This window comes from Clavispora lusitaniae (genome assembly GCF_014636115.1).
Source record: "Clavispora lusitaniae strain FDAARGOS_655 chromosome Unknown tig00002663_pilon, whole genome shotgun sequence".
NCBI classification, from domain to species: domain Eukaryota; kingdom Fungi; phylum Ascomycota; class Pichiomycetes; order Serinales; family Metschnikowiaceae; genus Clavispora; species Clavispora lusitaniae.
In genome coordinates, this window is record NW_027093982.1 from 1,087,921 (window position 1) to 1,106,187 (window position 18,267).

The following is an 18,267-nucleotide window of genomic DNA, read 5'->3' on the forward strand; positions in this document are numbered from 1 at the left end:
TTTCTTTATTTATCGTTACCTTGGCCTTCTAATTGCCAATTTCCAAAGCCTTTCTCTGTTCTTTCTCGATCGCTTCCTCAAAGCATCTCGAGCACTTCTTGAACGAACTTGTCGTTCTTTTCCTCTCCCGAGTTGACAATCTTTTGAAGCGAAGCAATTGCTTCGGCTGATGTCACTTTGCATCCTTGGGTTTCTGGATCGATACATTCTTTCCTCCACGCTACCAAGAGATCCTTCAATTTCTCCACACCAACACTAATTTCTTCATTAGTACACTTGGTCCGTTTGCTATTGACATACGGATCAGTATCTCCGCCAACATTAATGTGTTGAAGCTCAGAAGCTTTCCTCTTGGCCATATTGACAATCTTGGTTGGAAATTTTACCAATTCTGCAACGTGGATTCCAAATGACTTATCCGAGATACCAGGCTCCACACGATACATCAAAGTGATATCGTCTTCCTTTTCTGCTTCGCTATCATTCTTCTCTATGTGGGCCACAACATGTAGATTTTGCACTTTGCCCTCGTGCTTTTCTGACAATTTGGTGAGTTCATGGAAGTGGGTAGCAAAGAGAGTAAAACACTGCTTCTGTGTAATTAAATGCTCACTAATGGCCCACGCCAAACCAAAACCATCGTATGTACTTGTTCCTCTACCCAATTCATCAATGATAATCAACGAGTTGATAGTTGCGGTGGCCAAGATTGAAGATGTTTCCAACATTTCGATCATGAATGTGGAAAGCCCTTTCAACTGAGAATCACCAGCTCCAACACGGGACAAAATAGCATCAAATATAGGCAACTCGGGAACATTTTCGTCCAGCGCTGGAATGTAGGAACCGACCTGGCTCATCAACGCAATAACACCCACCTGTCTAATGTAAGTAGACTTACCACCCATATTTGGACCCGTGATGATTGCAAAGGAACTTCCGCCTGTGTTAGCAAGTTCAACATCATTTGCAATGAAATTGACGTCGTCTTGTACTTCGAGAACTGGATGTCTGGCGTCAGAAAGTTTAACACGTCTTTGAGCGAATTCTGGAGAGTCTACACTCGAAGCAAGCCCATGCAATTTCGGCTTAACAAATGATGTAGGCGCAAAAATAGCCACGTTTGCAAAAGCAGAAAGCACATCAATGTTACTCAAGACCAAAGATAAACGTAAAAACACTGTTTGATACGTCAAAGTAATGGACAAGATTTCCTTGATCAATTCTCTCTGCTTGGCGTTGTATTCAGCAAAGTAGTCAAGATATTGTTGCGACAAGGTTCGCAATCTCTTTGTGGTGAAGAAAACTCCGGCTTTGACTGTTTGTAACTCGATGTATTTATCACCAGTGTTTCTCAAGATAGCCGAATCAATTCTGGTGACACGGAAGCACCAACCGTGTTGTTGGTGTTTTTCCAACTTCAACTTCTTTTCTGTGTCAATGTTCAAATCCTCGCCTACTTCTTCATGTGTTTGCTTGATTTTCTTCGATGTAGCTTGCAAATTATCGTTAATTGCGATAAGAGACTCGTCGAATTCGGGTTTGATATTGAACTCAGCATTGAGAAGATCGTGCGCCGACAGTGAATCCAAAGGAGACAAATCTATGGTTGTTTCCACCAATTCCTGAAACTTGAGTAAAGCCTGGTGGTTTTTGGAGATAGGCTCTAACCACAGTTCTTTGCACAACTTTTTAACAGATTCGTCAGTACAGTCATCAATTGACATTTGAAGCATATTGAGTAGGTTGGGCAAAGATGTAATAAGCTGGTATAATCTGACAACTTCTTCCAACTTTTTGTTTTCGGACGCTGCTGGTTTCTTTAATCCCGTTGCCATTTTCTTGAGCAATCTTTTGACATCGGGAACTTGTGGAAGCCATTCTTGAGAAACGAAAACGCGCAAGTTTGTGTCGTTGATCATGTGGCCCACTAACGAATGCCTGTTTTCGATAGCCTCGGCATCTGTTAAAGGTTGTTTGAGCCACTGGGAGAGCAAACGTGTGCCTGCTGCAGTCTTGCACTTATTCAATAGATCGAAAATTGAAGAAACTGCGCTGGAATTACTGAGACCGCCTGCTTGTTGCTGAGGGAAAATGTTGAGCGCTCTCAATGTCAGTGAGTCTAATTTCATGAAAGAGGCAAGATTGTACTTGTCGATAGAAAATGAAGGAGAATCGTCGTCGCTCAAAAGGCCAAGGTACTGGACGAGAGCATTGCAACAGGCAAACGACAAGGAGTGTTCTGCCGAATCGATTCCCTTGGACGCCAAGATAAGCTCAATATTGTTGGCAGCCTCTGTATCGATATTTTGGGCCGTAATAATCTTGCCAAGATCTTGGTCGAGGTTGGCAGCAGAAAACAAGGACAGTTTCACTGAGCCAACAACTATGGAGCCGATTTTGTTGAGAACCTGGAAAAGTTTAATCACGTCGCCAGAAGAGGCGTCGGTTGGGTCTGGGTTATACGTAGAAGGCAAAACGACCTCCTTGACATTGACCTGCAATAGCAACAGCTCCAAGTTGGAAAACAAGTCGTTGTCGTCAAACTCGCTCACATACAACGCCTTGTTCAGCAAATCCACAAGACACACGCCGACTTTTTTCGCCAGGCCCGACGCAGAAAACTTCACGGCAGCCACCATTGGCGTCAGCCCGTCTCTGAGCATCGCCTCCAAGTCCACGCCGTACTCCTCGGCCAAGCCCTCCAAATTTCCTGGCGTTGCCGTCACCAAGAGTTGTAATGGCTTATTGTACACCTCCACTTTGTAACTATTCTCCACCAAGCAGTGGCGCACCACTGATGCGAAAACCTGGGGCGATATGGTCACGTAGACCGTTCCAGATGCTTTTTTGAGCACCAGTTGGGTCTTGTAGATGGATTCAGCAATCATTTCGGCGTCTTCGCCAAACGCGGAGAAATACTCCTTATGGTCCACGAGACGGACCACCTGGGCCAGTTCTTTCGCGGGTAATTGTGTAAATTTGCGGTAGAACAGCCGTTCGTCCACGGCATCGGAAAATTTTAGGTCTGGTCTTGTGCTAGACATAAGTAGGACGCGTCTATAGATAATGATTCTTGTGATGGAACTTAGCGTGTCACGGGATGTGCAGGAACAGTACTTGTACAGTTTTGCACAACTTGATCTGTTTAGTTAGGCAGTAAAAATCGTCTTCATGTTATCATCTGATTTTATAGTGAGGGGCTGGATGAGATGCTTTGGAATTACGAGGACGGCGGGAGACTAAACTTGTCCAGTCTGTAAATCAAAGACTGGTTCGAAGTATGGCTTTTGTGCAATTGACGCTTTGATGCAAGAAGCGCTGTATTGAACTGGGCTGTTTATTCGTAATGTAGAAACGGATGTTGATTTGACTGTAACATCTGTTTTGTCTATGTGTTCTATCGGGAAAAATCAACCATTACTCAAAGTGCGGAATATATTTCATAATTCCAAACTCTGGTTTACTATTTGCTTCACCACAAACGGCATGATGGTTTGTATTTGTTTTATTTCGAAATGGTTGGTTTCTTTAATACTTTTAAAGAGGAAAAGCCATGGCAGTTCTACATTTCAAGTACATTTAAAGTTTCCGCATGTTGTTGAGAATATTCACATGGAGATATATTTCTACTTACTAATGTAATGAGCAACAAACATCGTTAGGTTTTAGCATACCGGTGATTAGTGGCTTTCTACAAAAAATAGGCAATTCCAATATTCAGTCAATTCCGTTATTTAGTTATATCTTCTGTAGTCGAAAGGAGGCTCGGTGTCAGGGTGCCATTGGTCTTCGTTACCGTAGTGTTGGTCGTAGCCGTCAAAAGCCATCTGCTCTGCTTGTCTTTTAGCCTTTTCCTTGTCCATGTAGTCCAAGCCCTTTGTCTCGAACATCTTGTCAACTTCACCTCCAACGAATCCGGCAATAAGCTCTTTGGCAAACGCATGGCTCACGGGCTTGCCTTCACGTCTTTGTCTGTCTTCGAAAAGCTTCACTGCGCCAAAAGAAGCAGCACCAGCCACGAGCTCGTGGGAAAACTTTCCCTCGTGTTCTTCGCCATAAACAGCGTTGTAAGATTCTTCGTGTTCACCAAAGCCAAACATGGAAACTTAACGATGGGGAAGTTGGGGAAAACCACCCATTATATAGTTTCCGCAGCATCATGCATGTTTGCATTTCGCCACATCAATACAAAATTTCTAGACCCGGCGTTTCATCAGCCGAAATTATAGCCGCGTGCATTTGCAGAGGAAACATGCCCGAATTGGCATTACCTGCCTGCTCTCATAGGAGTGCCTTCATGTGCTTTAATTACGAGCTTGTGCAGGGACATGCATCGTTGCACTTCAATCTGTCCCATTCCAATCTGTCCCATTTTCCATTCTTCGGCAGTATCAATTAGGGCATTGAATCACCGCTGGAAATCAATTGAATCTCCCTTTAAAACATTCGCACATAAACCTACGAGAAAACTCTGGAAAACACCCAAACTCAATATATCCTGAATAGAGAATCCAATCCACGACTTCTCAACATTCCGGTTATGTGCGCTGTCCCGTGTCAAACCTGTCACCATTCCATGTGGCTGAGTTGCATCTTTTTGTGATCGATCACAGGAGTTGATCAAAAATAGATAATCTTAAACTTCTATTTTTGGAATGCTTTTCAGAGTATTGCACTGTGCTACACATATGATGGAAACCGGTTTCTGTTTTGATGCAAGGCTTCCAGAACATTACTAGTATTTCAACGTCGTCGCCTCTAGCCAGTGGGATGTAAACAAATGCTGAAAGCCGTTCAGATCCAAGTGTAAACAATCGCAGGAGCATGAGAGTCCTGCTACGTTTCCTCATCTTCCATGTACAACTATACAAATTAAACATTTAAAACTCTCACAGACTCCTGGTCCATTTGCAAGGATAAGAGATCACTAGTCTCCCTGCCTAAAGGCAGATGTGAGGTCTGCCAGAAAGATTCTCTCTGCTTGGTACTTTCTGCATACAAATTCTATTGTCATACGCCGTCGGGCGAGCCTTATCTGCATTGGTAGCAATTTGTAAGCAAGCTCGGATTTTCTGTAAGCGTTGAAAGCTTGCTTAAGACTGTACAAACTTTTTCTTAAGTGATGGTGTTAGACCTTGTATAAGACTGTGTGCTAGACCTTGTATAAGACTTTGTATAAGACTTGTGCAAGTGCTCATATAAGCATCTTGATATTCTGACTTTGAGAAAAAATGCGCTATTCGAAAAACGCTTATATCCATTTCTGAATTTGGCCTTCTCTACGTCGAACTCTAGGAATTTCTATAGTATTGACGGATTTTTGAATCTTTGTATTTAATCAAAACGAACCAATTTAGTGTCGTCTACTGCACAGGGGCGCACCACCATCAGAAAAAAAAAATCGAGACTTTGGTTAAACTGAACGCCATGTACTACGAACTATTTGCTATTGCCCGTATTTCGGACCCGGTTTTGGCCAGCAAAGAAGCAAGCAAAATCGCTTCCACTGTTGGGAAATTAATCTTGAACAACAGAGGTGTCATCAGAGAAATCACCAGTTTGGGCCCAAAGCCACTTCCAAAAATCATGTCCAAAGAACAAGAAAGACATTTCCAGGGCTACCATTTTATGATGGGTTTTGACTCTTCTTCTGCTGTGCAGCAAGAGTTGTTGAGAACGTTAAGAAGAGACCCCAGAATCTTGAGATCCAGCATCATCAAGAACGAAATGAAGGGCAACTTGAATGTGGGCACTACTTACCAAAGAGTGTTCGAGAAGGTGTCAAACTAAGGCGAAGGATCGATTAGGAATGTGAAGGAAGCTACAAACGAAAACGAAAGAGGATATATCATATACCGAGCTAGGACTCACAATGTACATAGCATCACGATAGACGTCGCATTTATGTAGTATACACGGCCAATATTAAAGTGCTCCTGGCCAAAGAGCGGTGCGACAATGTAAAAGGCTACGTGCTTCTTTTAGGCTTTGAGCTGCTCGAGCTCAGGGGAAGAAGCAAGTCGTTCAACGAGGTGCTGGACGTACGCAGGCTAGGATGCGTTTCTTCGTCAAAACGCTCAGCATCAAAAACCGAATTGGACGCGCTGCTGTCGGTTTCCTCAGCCACATCCTCAGCTATGGTCGGAAACGGCGCGGCCACGCTTTCCCGTGAACGGTTTATAGTAGACATTTCGAAATTCTCGAGCGCTGGCGCGTGGTAAAAGGGATGCAGCATACCTTCTTCCATGTCTCCGTGTAATGGCACGAAACTCTGCAATGGGTCGTTGGCGTTGATGTCAAGAAGCTCCACGGTGGTGTACAGCCAGCGACAGAACTTGGTGGGGTCCACCACTGGCAACTGCGTGTACTTGACATAGTTGAAAACGAGCACAGATAAAGCGGCACCGAAGATCAAGTCGATAAAATAATGGTGCGTCAAATACATGGTGCTCCACCACAAAAGACAGGCGTAGCCCCACCAAACATAGGTGAAACGAGGGAAGAGCCAGCACAAAAAGAGCACATCCATGACTGCGCAGCCCGAATGGAGCGAGGGGAACGCGCCGAAAACCAATGGTGAGTTCATGAAAGTAGTGGTGTACATGTCGACACCGAAAAGCTCGTCAATGCGGCCCAAGCCACCAGGAGACCCGTTCATGGAATAGTTTGCAGGTTCTAGGCCGTGCAAGTTCTTGTACCACGGAGCAGCTGAGGGGAAACAAAGCTGGATCAACACACCAACCACATTCATGTAGCCAAAGGCGAAGCCAAACGAGCGCAAAGAAGTGGGCGGAGCAAAAAGGAAAATGAAGAGCGCAACTACAAATGGCGACAGAAAGTGGATGATACCGTAGGGCAACCACGCCAAGATATCTAGCACCCAGTTGTTGGTGGCTGCCAAAACATTCGACAAGTTGTCTCCGTACAAGATAGTTTCCATGGCAGGAAGAAACTTGACGCTAATGACAGGCTTCCAGTCCACAGGGATTTTGCTGGCAGAGAAGAAAAGCGCCAACCATGTGAAAATGGGCAACGCTGACACGAAAAACTGGGACGTCAAGGGCAATAAGAAACAAAAGCCGAAAGCCGCCAAGATGGGCGTTTTGAGCAAAAAAGACGCGGGGAAAATGATATAAACAAACAAGATCAACAGCGTGAGGAAAGTGTAGTGCACTATTTCGCCCGGCGTAAACTCATGGGAACGTAGTTTCTGGATGGACTTGCGGATATCAGTATCGAAATCAAGATCCGCCAAAGTGCATCCTGCTTCTTTCTCCAGCAAAAAATAATTGTGGAATTGCTTGTAAGCAACGCGGAAAGGCTTGAACCTTAGGACCGTTGACATTGGAATGAGGGAAATATAGCAGAGTAATGGATTCTGCTGGAAAAGACGGCCTTTCAGCGTTGGGGCTGAAGCAACATAAAATAAAAGGATAGAAAAAGGAATGGGCCGTGACGATGCAGCGCACGTGACCTCAAATGCGCGCAAATGGGCCGGAACAGAAACGCATCCTTTCCATGCTAAGAAATAGGGGCGCAAGTGAATGATCTTGCAACGACCAAGTTTTCATGGTTTGGGGAAGAAGGGGCTGTGTTCAACTTTCAGGCTTGCCTCTTTTTGTTTTTTTGAAACGTTTGTGACGTTTGTGACTTTTGTTATCGGTATGCGGTATTAATATTCTATGCATTATGTTCCGAATGTCATGTATGGTCAGCGCATTTTACATTTTTTCCCGTATGCGTCACTAAAGATGCAAAGTGAGACAGAGGCAGAAAAGTCCAAATCGACAATGATTGGCAAGAAAAGCGCTTTGGCATTTTTCTTATACTACAAAGCTCCATATATGAGTCTTTCAAGCCAACATCATTGTGCTTTGGCACCTTGGGATTGAAATCACACATTTGCGGGGTACAGGAATAGGAGAGAAAAAGAAATCACCATCGAAGATGCACCGTGGCATATTCTCTATTTAAGACACAGAGGAACCAGGTCCTAAGGCCGACGGATGAGCACTTTTGTTTGCTATTACAAAGAAACGGAGTAAGTTCATGTGCTTGAGGGGTTGCATTTACCCCAAGAATGAAGTGCACATAACCACACTTCATTAGCGTGGAGAAAGTGGACTCGGTTGTCCGTTTTGATTACAGTAATAACATAGCGCTTCTTGTATATTGGTATGACTTCTTGAAGACTTATGTTTAAATGAGTTTTTGTCCCTATTCAGTATTTGAGTGGAAATACAACCAACCATGCATGATTGTGAATAAGTCTTTAGCACAGCACTAATCTCGAAATGCAGTACTACAGTGTACCCATCACCACTATACTTGTTTCCACTGTGATTAGATCAGTTACAAGGGACATGAGTGTGAGACAAACAAATTTTCATATAGCGATGCCTGTGGCCAGAAACATTATTCGCACATTATTAGCAGAACCAAGAGTATCAATACGATTTCTCTCATAGAAAACTAGACTAAAGACTGCATTGGTAATCATGTAAAAGACCTCTGGGGATCTCACTAGACACAACTTCAAACTAAGTTCAACAAGGATACTACGCAACGTAAACCACACGTTCTAATTTTCTAAACAGAATAAATGTTAGTTTGAACATTGATTTCGCCGGATGGTGTCATCTTCTGCTCGCCTGCCCACTTCTTTCCCTTGGCAAGCTTGACAAATGAGCTCACATGGCCAGGCTCAATACACAACATGTTCAAGTATCCTTTCTTTGGCTGGAAGTCGGCCATGCCTTCCGATTTTTTGATCCATGGGTTCCACACAACGGCATCAGGCAAGTTGTCTCTTTCCAAGGTCAATAAGACTTTTCCCTTGTCCACAATCTGGATGACCTTGTGCAGATCCACCTGCTTGTATATTCTATCGAATTCCTCGTGGAACTGAAGCATTGGTGCCTTTTCAGTATAAGTTTCGCCAAGCAACTGGTCGTAGCAAGTAGAATCCATCAAGTTGGTCACCAAGGAGTCTGTCACATCTTGGACTCTGTAGTAAGTGTGGAACAACCAATTGAACTCGAAGTCGTTTTTTCCAGTGTTTTCCACCTCAATCTTGGTGCTGAGATTGTCCTCCGACAAAGTCACAGTCAAAATAAGTGTGAAGTCATTTTTGCCGTCAGCCCAAAGCTTGTACAATTCCGGGTCCACATTCTCTGGCCCCAAGCCAAATTGAACTGCAACGGGGCTTTCGCTGACTTGACCCAAAAATTCCCAAGTGGAGTTTCTTGCAAAGCCGTGCTGGGGCAATTTCGCGGTAGGGTGGCTAGGATCGGTTTGCTTGCCGAAAATAGGGAAGACGAGAGGAATACCACCTCTGACTGGCTTGGAACCGTCCAATTTGGCGCCTTCCGAAAGCCAAAGTTGCTCTACTCCATTCTCCTTCCATGAGATGACCGTGGCACCGTACTTGAGGATTTTCACGGTTGTTTTGTCATTGTTGGGATGTGTCAAGATCACTTGGGTGTCAGTTTCTTCAACAGCCATTTTTGTTGCTATCAGTGGATGATAAATGGGGGTTCAATGCAAAACGGTATTAGAGAGGCACGGGTGCCACTTCAACAAATTCGGAGTCCGTGTCCGCGTTTCTATTATTGTCCAGACTGTACGTATTACTAACTTAAAGCTGGCGTTAACAAAATGTGAAGATCATTTTTTAGAAAGGGTATTGGACAATTGTGTTTTCCTAGCCGTTTTAATCGAGAGATCAATGCTGTTTTGAGTCAATGCTTTTGCTTTTTTAACCCACAGGCGAGTACATTGGAGGCAAAGGTACCCTATGTCTCATTAGTAGGGCTTCTGGGTCGGCAAAAATAAATAAAACATTAAGAAAGAAAAGACCAAAGCTGACTGAATTAAAAGCCCAACAAATATAGCTTACAAACTAATGTAGATTTTTAGAAAAGTTCTCATTCATTATGGAACCTCACGAAATTAAATCAAGATATTAGCAATACGAGATTGAGAAGACTACATTGAGCCATTAATTAGTATTATTATTCCTAGATTCTTTCACATCATTATTTAAGCCCACACTTGCATCTGGTCGAAAAAGTCGACCCGTTTTTCTGTCTTGCCAATTTGGCGTACCACCTCTTTTCTCATGTCGTCTGACAAAGAAGCGGGGCCGCTGACAACAAATGCGATAGAGCCCTGGGCTTCTTCAGTTTCTTCTTCAACCATTTTTTGTAAGTTTGGTCTTGTTTCTTTGAAGTCGACACTAGGGAATTTGCCTTGCATCATGGACGAGTTGCTTTCTCTCGTGCTCTCAAAGGCACTCTTCTTTTCTTCGCTCTCTTCTACTTCAGAATGCTCCACTTGAGTTGCCTTAGTCACGTAGACTGTGCTTTGAATTGGCATAGCTTCAAGCGCTTGAAGTTCCTCTTCAAAGCCGGTCAACGATTCGTAACTTGGAACCACCCACATCAACTTGATAGAACGGGAGCTGTCGGAAGAAAATTTGGCCAATGACATAGCCTTAGAGTATGCACCGGCAATAGCAGAGCCTCCAGCAACCAAAACTGTAGAGTTGTGGTGGATCGCAGAAGCGAAACCGTAAGGACCGTCAATGGCCACACGAATGGACAACTTCTGGTCTGGGGCAGCTTCAACACGTTTGGCAAGAGATCTAGTAATGCCCCCATGAACCTTGCATTTCATGACAATGGTCAGTTCCTTAGCGACAGATTCGTAGATCATAAAAGGGTGGTTCTGCCAGAAGCTCATACCTTCTAAGAAGTGGATGTAGGCATGGCCACCTGCAAAGACAGGCCAGGATTTTGGCCTTGCAACCTCTATCTTCAACGTGTTGTCAGGAAGGTAGGACACCTCAGCAGTAGGGAAACCGAACCATGCGATTCTGCAAGCTCTGACAAAGTAGTCAAAGGCCCACACAGCAAAGTTTGGATAGATAATTTGCTTAATGCCGTATTGCTTGGTATGGTACCACATACCAACAATCCAGAAGACACCACACAAGATCTTGACAATTTTGTAGGTCTCGTAGTGGTTTCTTCTGAAGAACAAAAGGCTGTCAAAGCACATCAAAAAGCCACAGATGACAGCGACAATGCCCCAAGCCATGAAAGATTTCTTGATTTGCTCAGAGTAAATGTTGTTTTTCTTGTAAATCCAAGTGTAGCAAAGCATATGCACAAAGGCCAAGAGGGTGATTACCCTAACGAGCCAGCGGTGGAATGTAAGGAAGGTAGAGTATTTCCATCTGGTGACCCAGAGCAAGACATTGTTCCTGATAGCCATCAAAAGAGCCAAAGGAGTAAGCAACATGGCAAGGAGGATTGTTCTGTCTCCAACCAAAGTGGCCACAGCAATGCCTTTCGAATTGTACACTGGATCGTGGTCAACTGTCCTGATTCCAATGATGGTCAGAATGAAGAGAAGCCAGAAGAAAACGAAAAGGACCACAGATTCGAGTCTAGAAGGCAACAAGAAGTTAAGCACAAAGAGGAAACGCTGGGCCACATTTTTCTTCTGTCCAGCCAAGGCAGGAACAGTCAAGTAACGGCGTACCAGCTTGCTCACAGGTCCGTTGAACATCATTCTCGTTTGAGGGAACAAGTAGACGCCCCAGTTGACGACAGCAGAAGCAATAACCATCAAAGCCCAGTAGGCAAGACACCCAATACCAAAGTACCAAGAGTAATCGAAGTTGCCCAAAGTCTTCTTGAAAGAGTCCTTCAACAAGAACAATTCAGGAAGAAGAATTGGAGGAATGATCAACGGGGTGGAAACGACGTCTAACAAAGTAGCAGCAGTGGCATTTTGGGCAGCAACTTGGTAGTACTTGTATGCCTGGGCAACCTCTTTAGAAGTGAAGTTGGTTTTGAAGTGGTTGTGGCAGAAGTACGAATAGTACTTGTAAGCGTCAGTGGTCAATTCACCTTCGGCCTCAAAGCAGCCTGTCATGGTTGCCATAGCATTTTTGTTGGTGCAAACACAGAAATAAGGAACATCTGCGTATGGACCTTCACAAAATGTAGCCTGGGCTTGCAAGGCTGTAGCACAGGAAAAGAAGGCAACACCACCATCACGGAAAAAGATTCTGGTGGCGCTAGCAAAAGGCGCAATCAACCAGAAAAGAAAAAGCGGAAAGAAAAGCATCACTAGTATCGTCGGAAAAAATAAAGAGATGCCCGCTGCCTCTTATACTCTGCTACAAATGCAACTTTTTGCAATATTTCTTTGACGCACGGCGTTATGAACGCGCATGACGTCTCGTTAAAACTGCATGCATAAATACCGTTGGTTCGCCGAACAACGAAATGCGCTCTTCTTAATTCATTTCACCACAAAAGATGTCTGCTCTTTTCCCTAAAGATCCTTCTATTACGGAGCTTTCAGTCTACTGCAAAATGTTGAACTGTTTCGCTTGCCCAAGCTTTGAATTTCACAGCATATAGTCTTCTTTCGTGCAATTACCAGAATCGCCCGTAAAATAAAGCCGCCATGCCTCTATACGCGCCCAAAAAGTTTTGACTACAAATTTCATGTTCGCTCCGAAAGAAGTCTTTCAAGACTATTTGCAAATGCCAGATGAGCATGCATACTGCACCTTAGTGCATATGCTTTTCTATGTTTTTTGCTTTTATGAACGGAAAAATTCCTCATACATCCCAAGCGACATATGATCCACTTTAACGATGTCAAAACCTCCAATTCGACTACCGTCTCTTTAAAAAAATCAAGTCACAATGCGAAAAAATATACAACTTTGCCAAGTTATTGATGTTGCACCTTACAGGCAAAACAATGCGGCTACGGGTGCGATGGTGCGGCGCTAAAGTGGGACCAACCCAACATTTCATGAATGAAAAAGCCAGGCACGAACACCTGACAGGATAAAAGTCATGCAATCATCGCATCTGAGTTTCTGCTTTCAGCCAGACAAGTTCAGGGGTGAATCTTTGTCGCTCCTGACGTATGAGTGAGTGCTGTTTTATGATTCGGAGTTATGCTCCGACCATAACATCATTAGACAAGAAAAAAATATTCTAGTAAAAGAAGTTTTGCACAACAACCAAACAAAATAAATCAAAGACAAGAGGAAAAACAAGCTGAAATAATAACACGGAACACATTCCCAACTAAGACTCTACGACTCTACAATAAACTTACCATGCTCGATTATACATTGAAATGACAGAAAAAGCAATGACTATTCGGCTAAGAAAACCTGTTCTTGAACCGCTGGAATCTGTTGAGCGACCTCTGACTTGCAGACCGCGCGTCTTCTAGGGTCCTATTGCTCACCAGAGAATTAAGACTCTTTTGTGACGACGATACTGTTGGCTTATCATAAAGCGAAAATGGTTTGGGAATTGTAACGTTCGACCGAAGACTGGTGCTTGAAGGTTGTTTCTGAAGTGTGTGAGAAGCAAAATGTGAACGTAGGCCGCCCAGAGGGGAAGGGGGTATCAGCATATCTTTTGTTCTGGATGCAGATTCACAAAGGGGCTTAGGAGATGACACCGTCCGTAAAGATTGCGAGGAAATGTTTTTTGCCATCAAACGTGGCTTTTGGAGAGATGCAACAGAAGTCAGCTTCTTTGGAGAAGCCACCGATGACTTTTTCAGAAGAGATGGAACAGAGGGTTTCTTCTGAAGTGTAGGGATAGAAGTTTTCTTTTGTAGCGAGGGAATAGAAGGCTTCTTTTGGAGGGTGGGGATCGATGGTTTTTTCTGAAGACTTGGGATGGAGGTTTTCTTTTGAAGAGAAGGAATAGAAGATTTTTTATGGAGCGATCCGTGCAGCATTTTGTGGAGATCAGAATTAGATTGGCCGCTTTGAAGAGGAGAGAAAGATGTGTTTCTGTAATATCCCGGCGAAACACCTGCCATTTGCAAAGAGCTCTGGCGTGATTTTGGAACTGCCGGTTTGACAAAGGCAGAATCGTCATTTAAAAGTCCATTCAAGTTCATAGAGCCCTTGGAAGGCGAAATACGGTTATTTCTTGACGGCGAAAGGCTCGACCGTGTCAGAAAGGGGGACAGCCTTCCAAACGGAACCAGGGGTGCTGGAATCTGAGAAACAGGCTCCAAATGAGGTTTCTCCGTCGTGAGAAGGCCCTGTCGGAGCAAACTTGGATCTGAAGAGTCAATGTCCATGTTCGTAGTCAGGTCTGCGTCGCGTCGGCGCACGGGCGACTCGTCATCGGCGGCCAAGTCGCCAAAGATCTCCTCCGGACCATTTAGCGTGCGCCGTTTCTTAGTTGCACTTCCTGAATATTCTTTTTGGGGCAGCGGTTCTTTCTGTGCACGTGTGGCAGCGTAGTGAGCCAGAATGGACTCCATCTTTGCAAAAAGTGGGCGGTGAACCCCCGAATAACGCTTTTTCTTTGTCGGTAGCGGTTTTGAGGCAATTCGCGTCGTGATTTCGTTTGCACGGTTGTCAAGCTCGACTAAGACTTTATTGCTTATTGTCTGTGAGTAGCCCTTTTCGACCATACTGCTGAAAATCGGATCACTGGCGGGTAGATCACTCATACTGGGGTATCTGACGGCATTTTGGGATCGAGGGCTCGTTTTTGCGAAGTTCAGAAGCGGGCTCGAAGGGCTGTTAAGCGTGAGGTTGCGGATCTTTTTAATCGGCGTGCTAAGCACCGATGGAGGCGCCTCAAGTTCCATGGTGGAAAAGAAAGGTGTAGCAGAAGAAAACGAGGGTGTTTATGTTTTCCCAAAGCGGTAAGTGTGCGTGCAGTCCGCGTGCTATCTCCATCTCAGCCTGCATGTCGACAGGAACAGGTAATTTATGTAAGAGGAGTAGACACAAGGAAAAAGGCGGAGAAAGAAGGCGAAAGGGGTCCAACAGTGAAATAATAGGAGAAAAAGGAAAGAAAATCGAATACGAGAGCATATGATCTTTTACTGGCTCACTTAGGCTGTTACAGGCTTGGGGGCAGAGACGGGTTATGTCTCAGAATCAAATTTAGGTGATGTAGAAAAAACCAAACATTTACTAGGCAGTTTCGGCAGAGGGGCCCTTTATTACAACTGAAAGAGGATCTGCTGTCATTTCTTTGCAAAGGTATCAGAGACGGACTGAGGAGTAGAAAGTGAAATGATGCGAAGGACAGATATGACCAGAAACGGACACTCAGCAAACCCACAAGATATTCAACTTTGAATCAGCTGACAACTTTTCCTAACAAACCACATAGTGATGCCAAAAAGAGCCAAGATGGTGCATGTTCCATCTTTTGCCAAACCACATACTCAGTAGTATGCAATACACCACTTGTACCTAACTACGACCAAAATTACTCAAAACGAAAGCGGATTTTGAAAGGCCTGACGGGAAAAAATCGTTTTTTTAAGTTGGACATCCCTGTGTTAATACCCGTAAAGGTTACCAAGGATCAAACAAGACGTCTGTCTCTAAGTTTGCAGTAGTTTTAGCGTTATTTGGTCGAACAATGTTTTCTCATTGAAAACTGTTTTTTTGGCGTGTTTTTATGATATTAATTCAAGCTGAGTTGAATTGCTTGACCTTTTTCGTGTGTTTGAATTCTCTCAGACTTGTTTAAAAGTCTAGCCATACGATTTGTGCAGGTTCTGCTTACTCATGGTAGAAGAAATTCAAGACTGGATGTCAGGTCCAGGAACGAAGATTTACTGATCCAATGATCCGACAATCAAATCGGATGACATGGGGCTCGGAGTTTCGAACAAAAGTGACCAAGATTTGTAAATGCATCAAAACGATCTTTATCAGATGACACTTGCACTTACGGGGAACAACCGTACATCTCTGCCAACCTTTAGATTACGACGTTTTGCTAAATCTAGAATCCCACGATACGCCGCTCGGGTTGTCATAATTCCGGACTTAAAACATACTAACCAAAAGAAAAAAAGAAAAAACGGTCATCTGACAGATGTGGTCATAGCCTCAGCCTCTCCTTCAATATACATGTTCACGTGATCGGCTTCGCCAACGCTTACCGTTCCGACTTTAAGTAGCAGACATTACTAACCCACGGACATAATTACAACTCAGTACTAAAAAACAATAGCCTACGCCGATAGTACAATCCAGTCTAACTTTGCATGTCGGCCACCTAACTCCAGAGCCTAAGACCGAGCTATCTGCTTAAGACCGGACGTGACAATATTCTTTTTAAAAGTGACCCATCACACCACGCGCAGAATTGCCTACTTGAGCGGCCGGCACAGGGCCGCTGGAAGTGTAAGTCCGGGCGTGCGCCAAACTCCGTGCTGTCGGACTTTTCTGCACACGACCCCGGTGGAGAGACATTTACGGATTGCCAGGGGGCGACTATTCCGTAGCCCGAGTCTTTGTTTTCTTGCGCGAGACAGTTTTGGAATGCCAGTTTGTTCTTCTTACCCAACTTGTTATAACACAAAAGGCTTTGCCAACAAAAAATGCCGGGTGTCCAGTGTGGCGATGACCTGACTCAAATTTCGGAGCATTTTCGGACTTGAGTCATTTGCCTACACACAACGTAGCACCCGATCCCAACCGATGCAGGGCCTCTCGGTCGAAGGGAAAATACTGCACAGTGCCCGCAACCGCGACTTGCAATGCCCATCTTACCCCTCTTGTACAATGACTCCGCTTTCGGTACCGAGGCGCAATATAGACCCATTAGCATAATATTCGGGAAACAGTCCATTTCTTGCTGGAGCAAAATCGTCAAGCTAAAATACTGCGACAAACTATCGGACCGGAGCTTGCTGTTTCTTCCCGGAAGTGGGCTAACACCCTTAAGGCCGCGAAAGCTAAAGTTTCCGGTTCCACCCGAAGTACACCGTTGTCGGATTAATCACATTGCGCTCTGCGCAGGCGTGACACCTCTGTTATCCGGATAAGCACCCGATGTTTTCCATGTCCGAGGTGGGGAGATTTGCGCGTGCCACAGCGAAGAAGGCGCCAAATGCGCGGGGCCGGGGCAGTGGCATGCGGGCAATTGGCTGCACCAGACGCCGAGCCGCATTGAAAACCTGTGCTATCCGGATACCCCAGACGCATTCTTTGCTGCAAACGACTCTTGTAAGTATATATATATATACACATGCCTCGCCCCAGGAATGTCTCACCATCACCTTTTTGGTTCTTTTATCTTGTGTTTAATCCTGTCTTCAACGTTTCAGCTCAAGCCTTCGCTGCACATATTCATTCCTGGCTACTATAAGCTATAACCTACTACATTTATTCTTCTGGCTTGACGGACTTTTTTTTCTTTTCCTCAAGAACGTTCAAATGACTCTCGCCAACGATCTTGTGTCGTACTCGATCATGATGAACGGCGATAAGGCCGTTTCCCATGTGTCTCCACACTATGCGCCTTTGAAGCCTTGGAAGCCTGCTTCCATCGTCACACTTCCACCCATTTCTGCGCATGTACTGCTCACGGAAAATAACCTCAAGCTGCTTGAGTATGCGTATCGCACGCCATCCACATTGTCGAACCCACTGGCTTCTCTGCTGGCTTCGCTGCCGCTTGCGTCGCCCCGAGCATCATCGCCGCAGATTGCGCTGCAGCACCTGACAGTACAGACAGTGCAGACAGTGCAGACAGTGCAGCTAGCGCATGTGCATAGCGCAAGCGCTTCTAAACTACAGCCAGAAAACAACGAGCGCAAGCGCCGGCAACGTCTAGGTCCATCATGCGATAACTGCCGCGCCCGCAAGGTCAAATGCGATGCCGATGTGGTGTTGCTTAGTCGCTTTTTCACAGGTGCAGAGCCAGAGTACATGCAGTTGACTGAAGAGCAACAAAATGCAGTACTGGAGGGCCGCGTTGCGCGCGGACTTGATGGCTACATGATTGTTACATCTAATAACAAGCTCGTAAAATACCGGTGCTGCCTGTCATGCGCGGGGAAAGGCCTTGAGTGCTCTTTTTCCAAGGGTTTCACCAAGGAAGACATTGGCCACAAGCGGCCAGAGACCCCGCGTACAGCAGCGCGTGCGTCCAAGCGGCGTGCAGCGGGCACGGGGCAGTTTGCAGTGGCGCAGGCGCTGCGCAAGAGCTCATGTGTGGCATGCCGCAAGCGCAAAGTCAAGTGCGTTATGACGCGCCTCAACCGTTGCGTCGGTTGCGTAAAGAAAGACACAGTGTGCTCGCTTGAGTGCTAATTTTAATGGGTAATGGGAAAGGTAATAGACGCTTATTGCGATTTTTGTGTAAAGTAGACATCGTATTATCGTAGACATGCATCGAGTTTGATGAAATGATGGCTGCTCGAAATGCTGCTTGAGCCAAC

General features: G+C 45.0%; 8 protein-coding genes across 8 annotated transcripts; 2 read left to right on the forward strand and 6 right to left on the reverse strand. All coding sequences in view use genetic code 12, as the record gives it.

The window, feature by feature from the left end:
- Positions 1-77: 77 nt before the first annotated feature.
- MSH2 (mismatch repair ATPase) lies at positions 78-3,047 on the reverse strand (the record flags this gene model as incomplete). Its single annotated transcript, XM_002617210.1, has 1 exon — positions 78-3,047. The coding sequence occupies one exon, from the start codon at positions 3,045-3,047 to the stop codon at positions 78-80; it is 2,970 nt and encodes a 989-aa protein (XP_002617256.1).
- Positions 3,048-3,737: 690 nt separating this feature from the next.
- FOB63_005105 (uncharacterized protein) lies at positions 3,738-4,103 on the reverse strand (the record flags this gene model as incomplete). The annotated part of the gene is made up of 1 exon (XM_002617209.1): positions 3,738-4,103. One exon carries the CDS (start codon positions 4,101-4,103, stop codon positions 3,738-3,740), a length of 366 nt encoding a protein of 121 aa, XP_002617255.1.
- Positions 4,104-5,430: 1,327 nt separating this feature from the next.
- MRP17 (mitochondrial 37S ribosomal protein bS6m) lies at positions 5,431-5,793 on the forward strand (the record flags this gene model as incomplete). The annotated part of the gene is made up of 1 exon (XM_002617208.1): positions 5,431-5,793. The coding sequence occupies one exon, from the start codon at positions 5,431-5,433 to the stop codon at positions 5,791-5,793; it is 363 nt and encodes a 120-aa protein (XP_002617254.1).
- Positions 5,794-5,971: 178 nt separating this feature from the next.
- On the reverse strand, positions 5,972-7,348 carry AUR1 (inositol phosphorylceramide synthase; the record flags this gene model as incomplete). Its single annotated transcript, XM_002617207.1, has 1 exon — positions 5,972-7,348. The coding sequence occupies one exon, from the start codon at positions 7,346-7,348 to the stop codon at positions 5,972-5,974; it is 1,377 nt and encodes a 458-aa protein (XP_002617253.1).
- Positions 7,349-8,592: 1,244 nt separating this feature from the next.
- FOB63_005108 (glucose-6-phosphate 1-epimerase) lies at positions 8,593-9,507 on the reverse strand (the record flags this gene model as incomplete). Its single annotated transcript, XM_002617206.1, has 1 exon — positions 8,593-9,507. The coding sequence occupies one exon, from the start codon at positions 9,505-9,507 to the stop codon at positions 8,593-8,595; it is 915 nt and encodes a 304-aa protein (XP_002617252.1).
- Positions 9,508-10,044: 537 nt separating this feature from the next.
- On the reverse strand, positions 10,045-12,141 carry FOB63_005109 (ferric reductase family protein; the record flags this gene model as incomplete). The annotated part of the gene is made up of 1 exon (XM_002617205.2): positions 10,045-12,141. The coding sequence occupies one exon, from the start codon at positions 12,139-12,141 to the stop codon at positions 10,045-10,047; it is 2,097 nt and encodes a 698-aa protein (XP_002617251.2).
- A 1,062-nt stretch (positions 12,142-13,203) lies between these two features.
- FOB63_005110 (uncharacterized protein) lies at positions 13,204-14,664 on the reverse strand (the record flags this gene model as incomplete). Its single annotated transcript, XM_002617204.1, has 1 exon — positions 13,204-14,664. One exon carries the CDS (start codon positions 14,662-14,664, stop codon positions 13,204-13,206), a length of 1,461 nt encoding a protein of 486 aa, XP_002617250.1.
- A 2,596-nt stretch (positions 14,665-17,260) lies between these two features.
- SUT1 (Sut1p) lies at positions 17,261-18,139 on the forward strand (the record flags this gene model as incomplete). The annotated part of the gene is made up of 1 exon (XM_002617203.1): positions 17,261-18,139. One exon carries the CDS (start codon positions 17,261-17,263, stop codon positions 18,137-18,139), a length of 879 nt encoding a protein of 292 aa, XP_002617249.1.
- Positions 18,140-18,267: the final 128 nt, after the last annotated feature.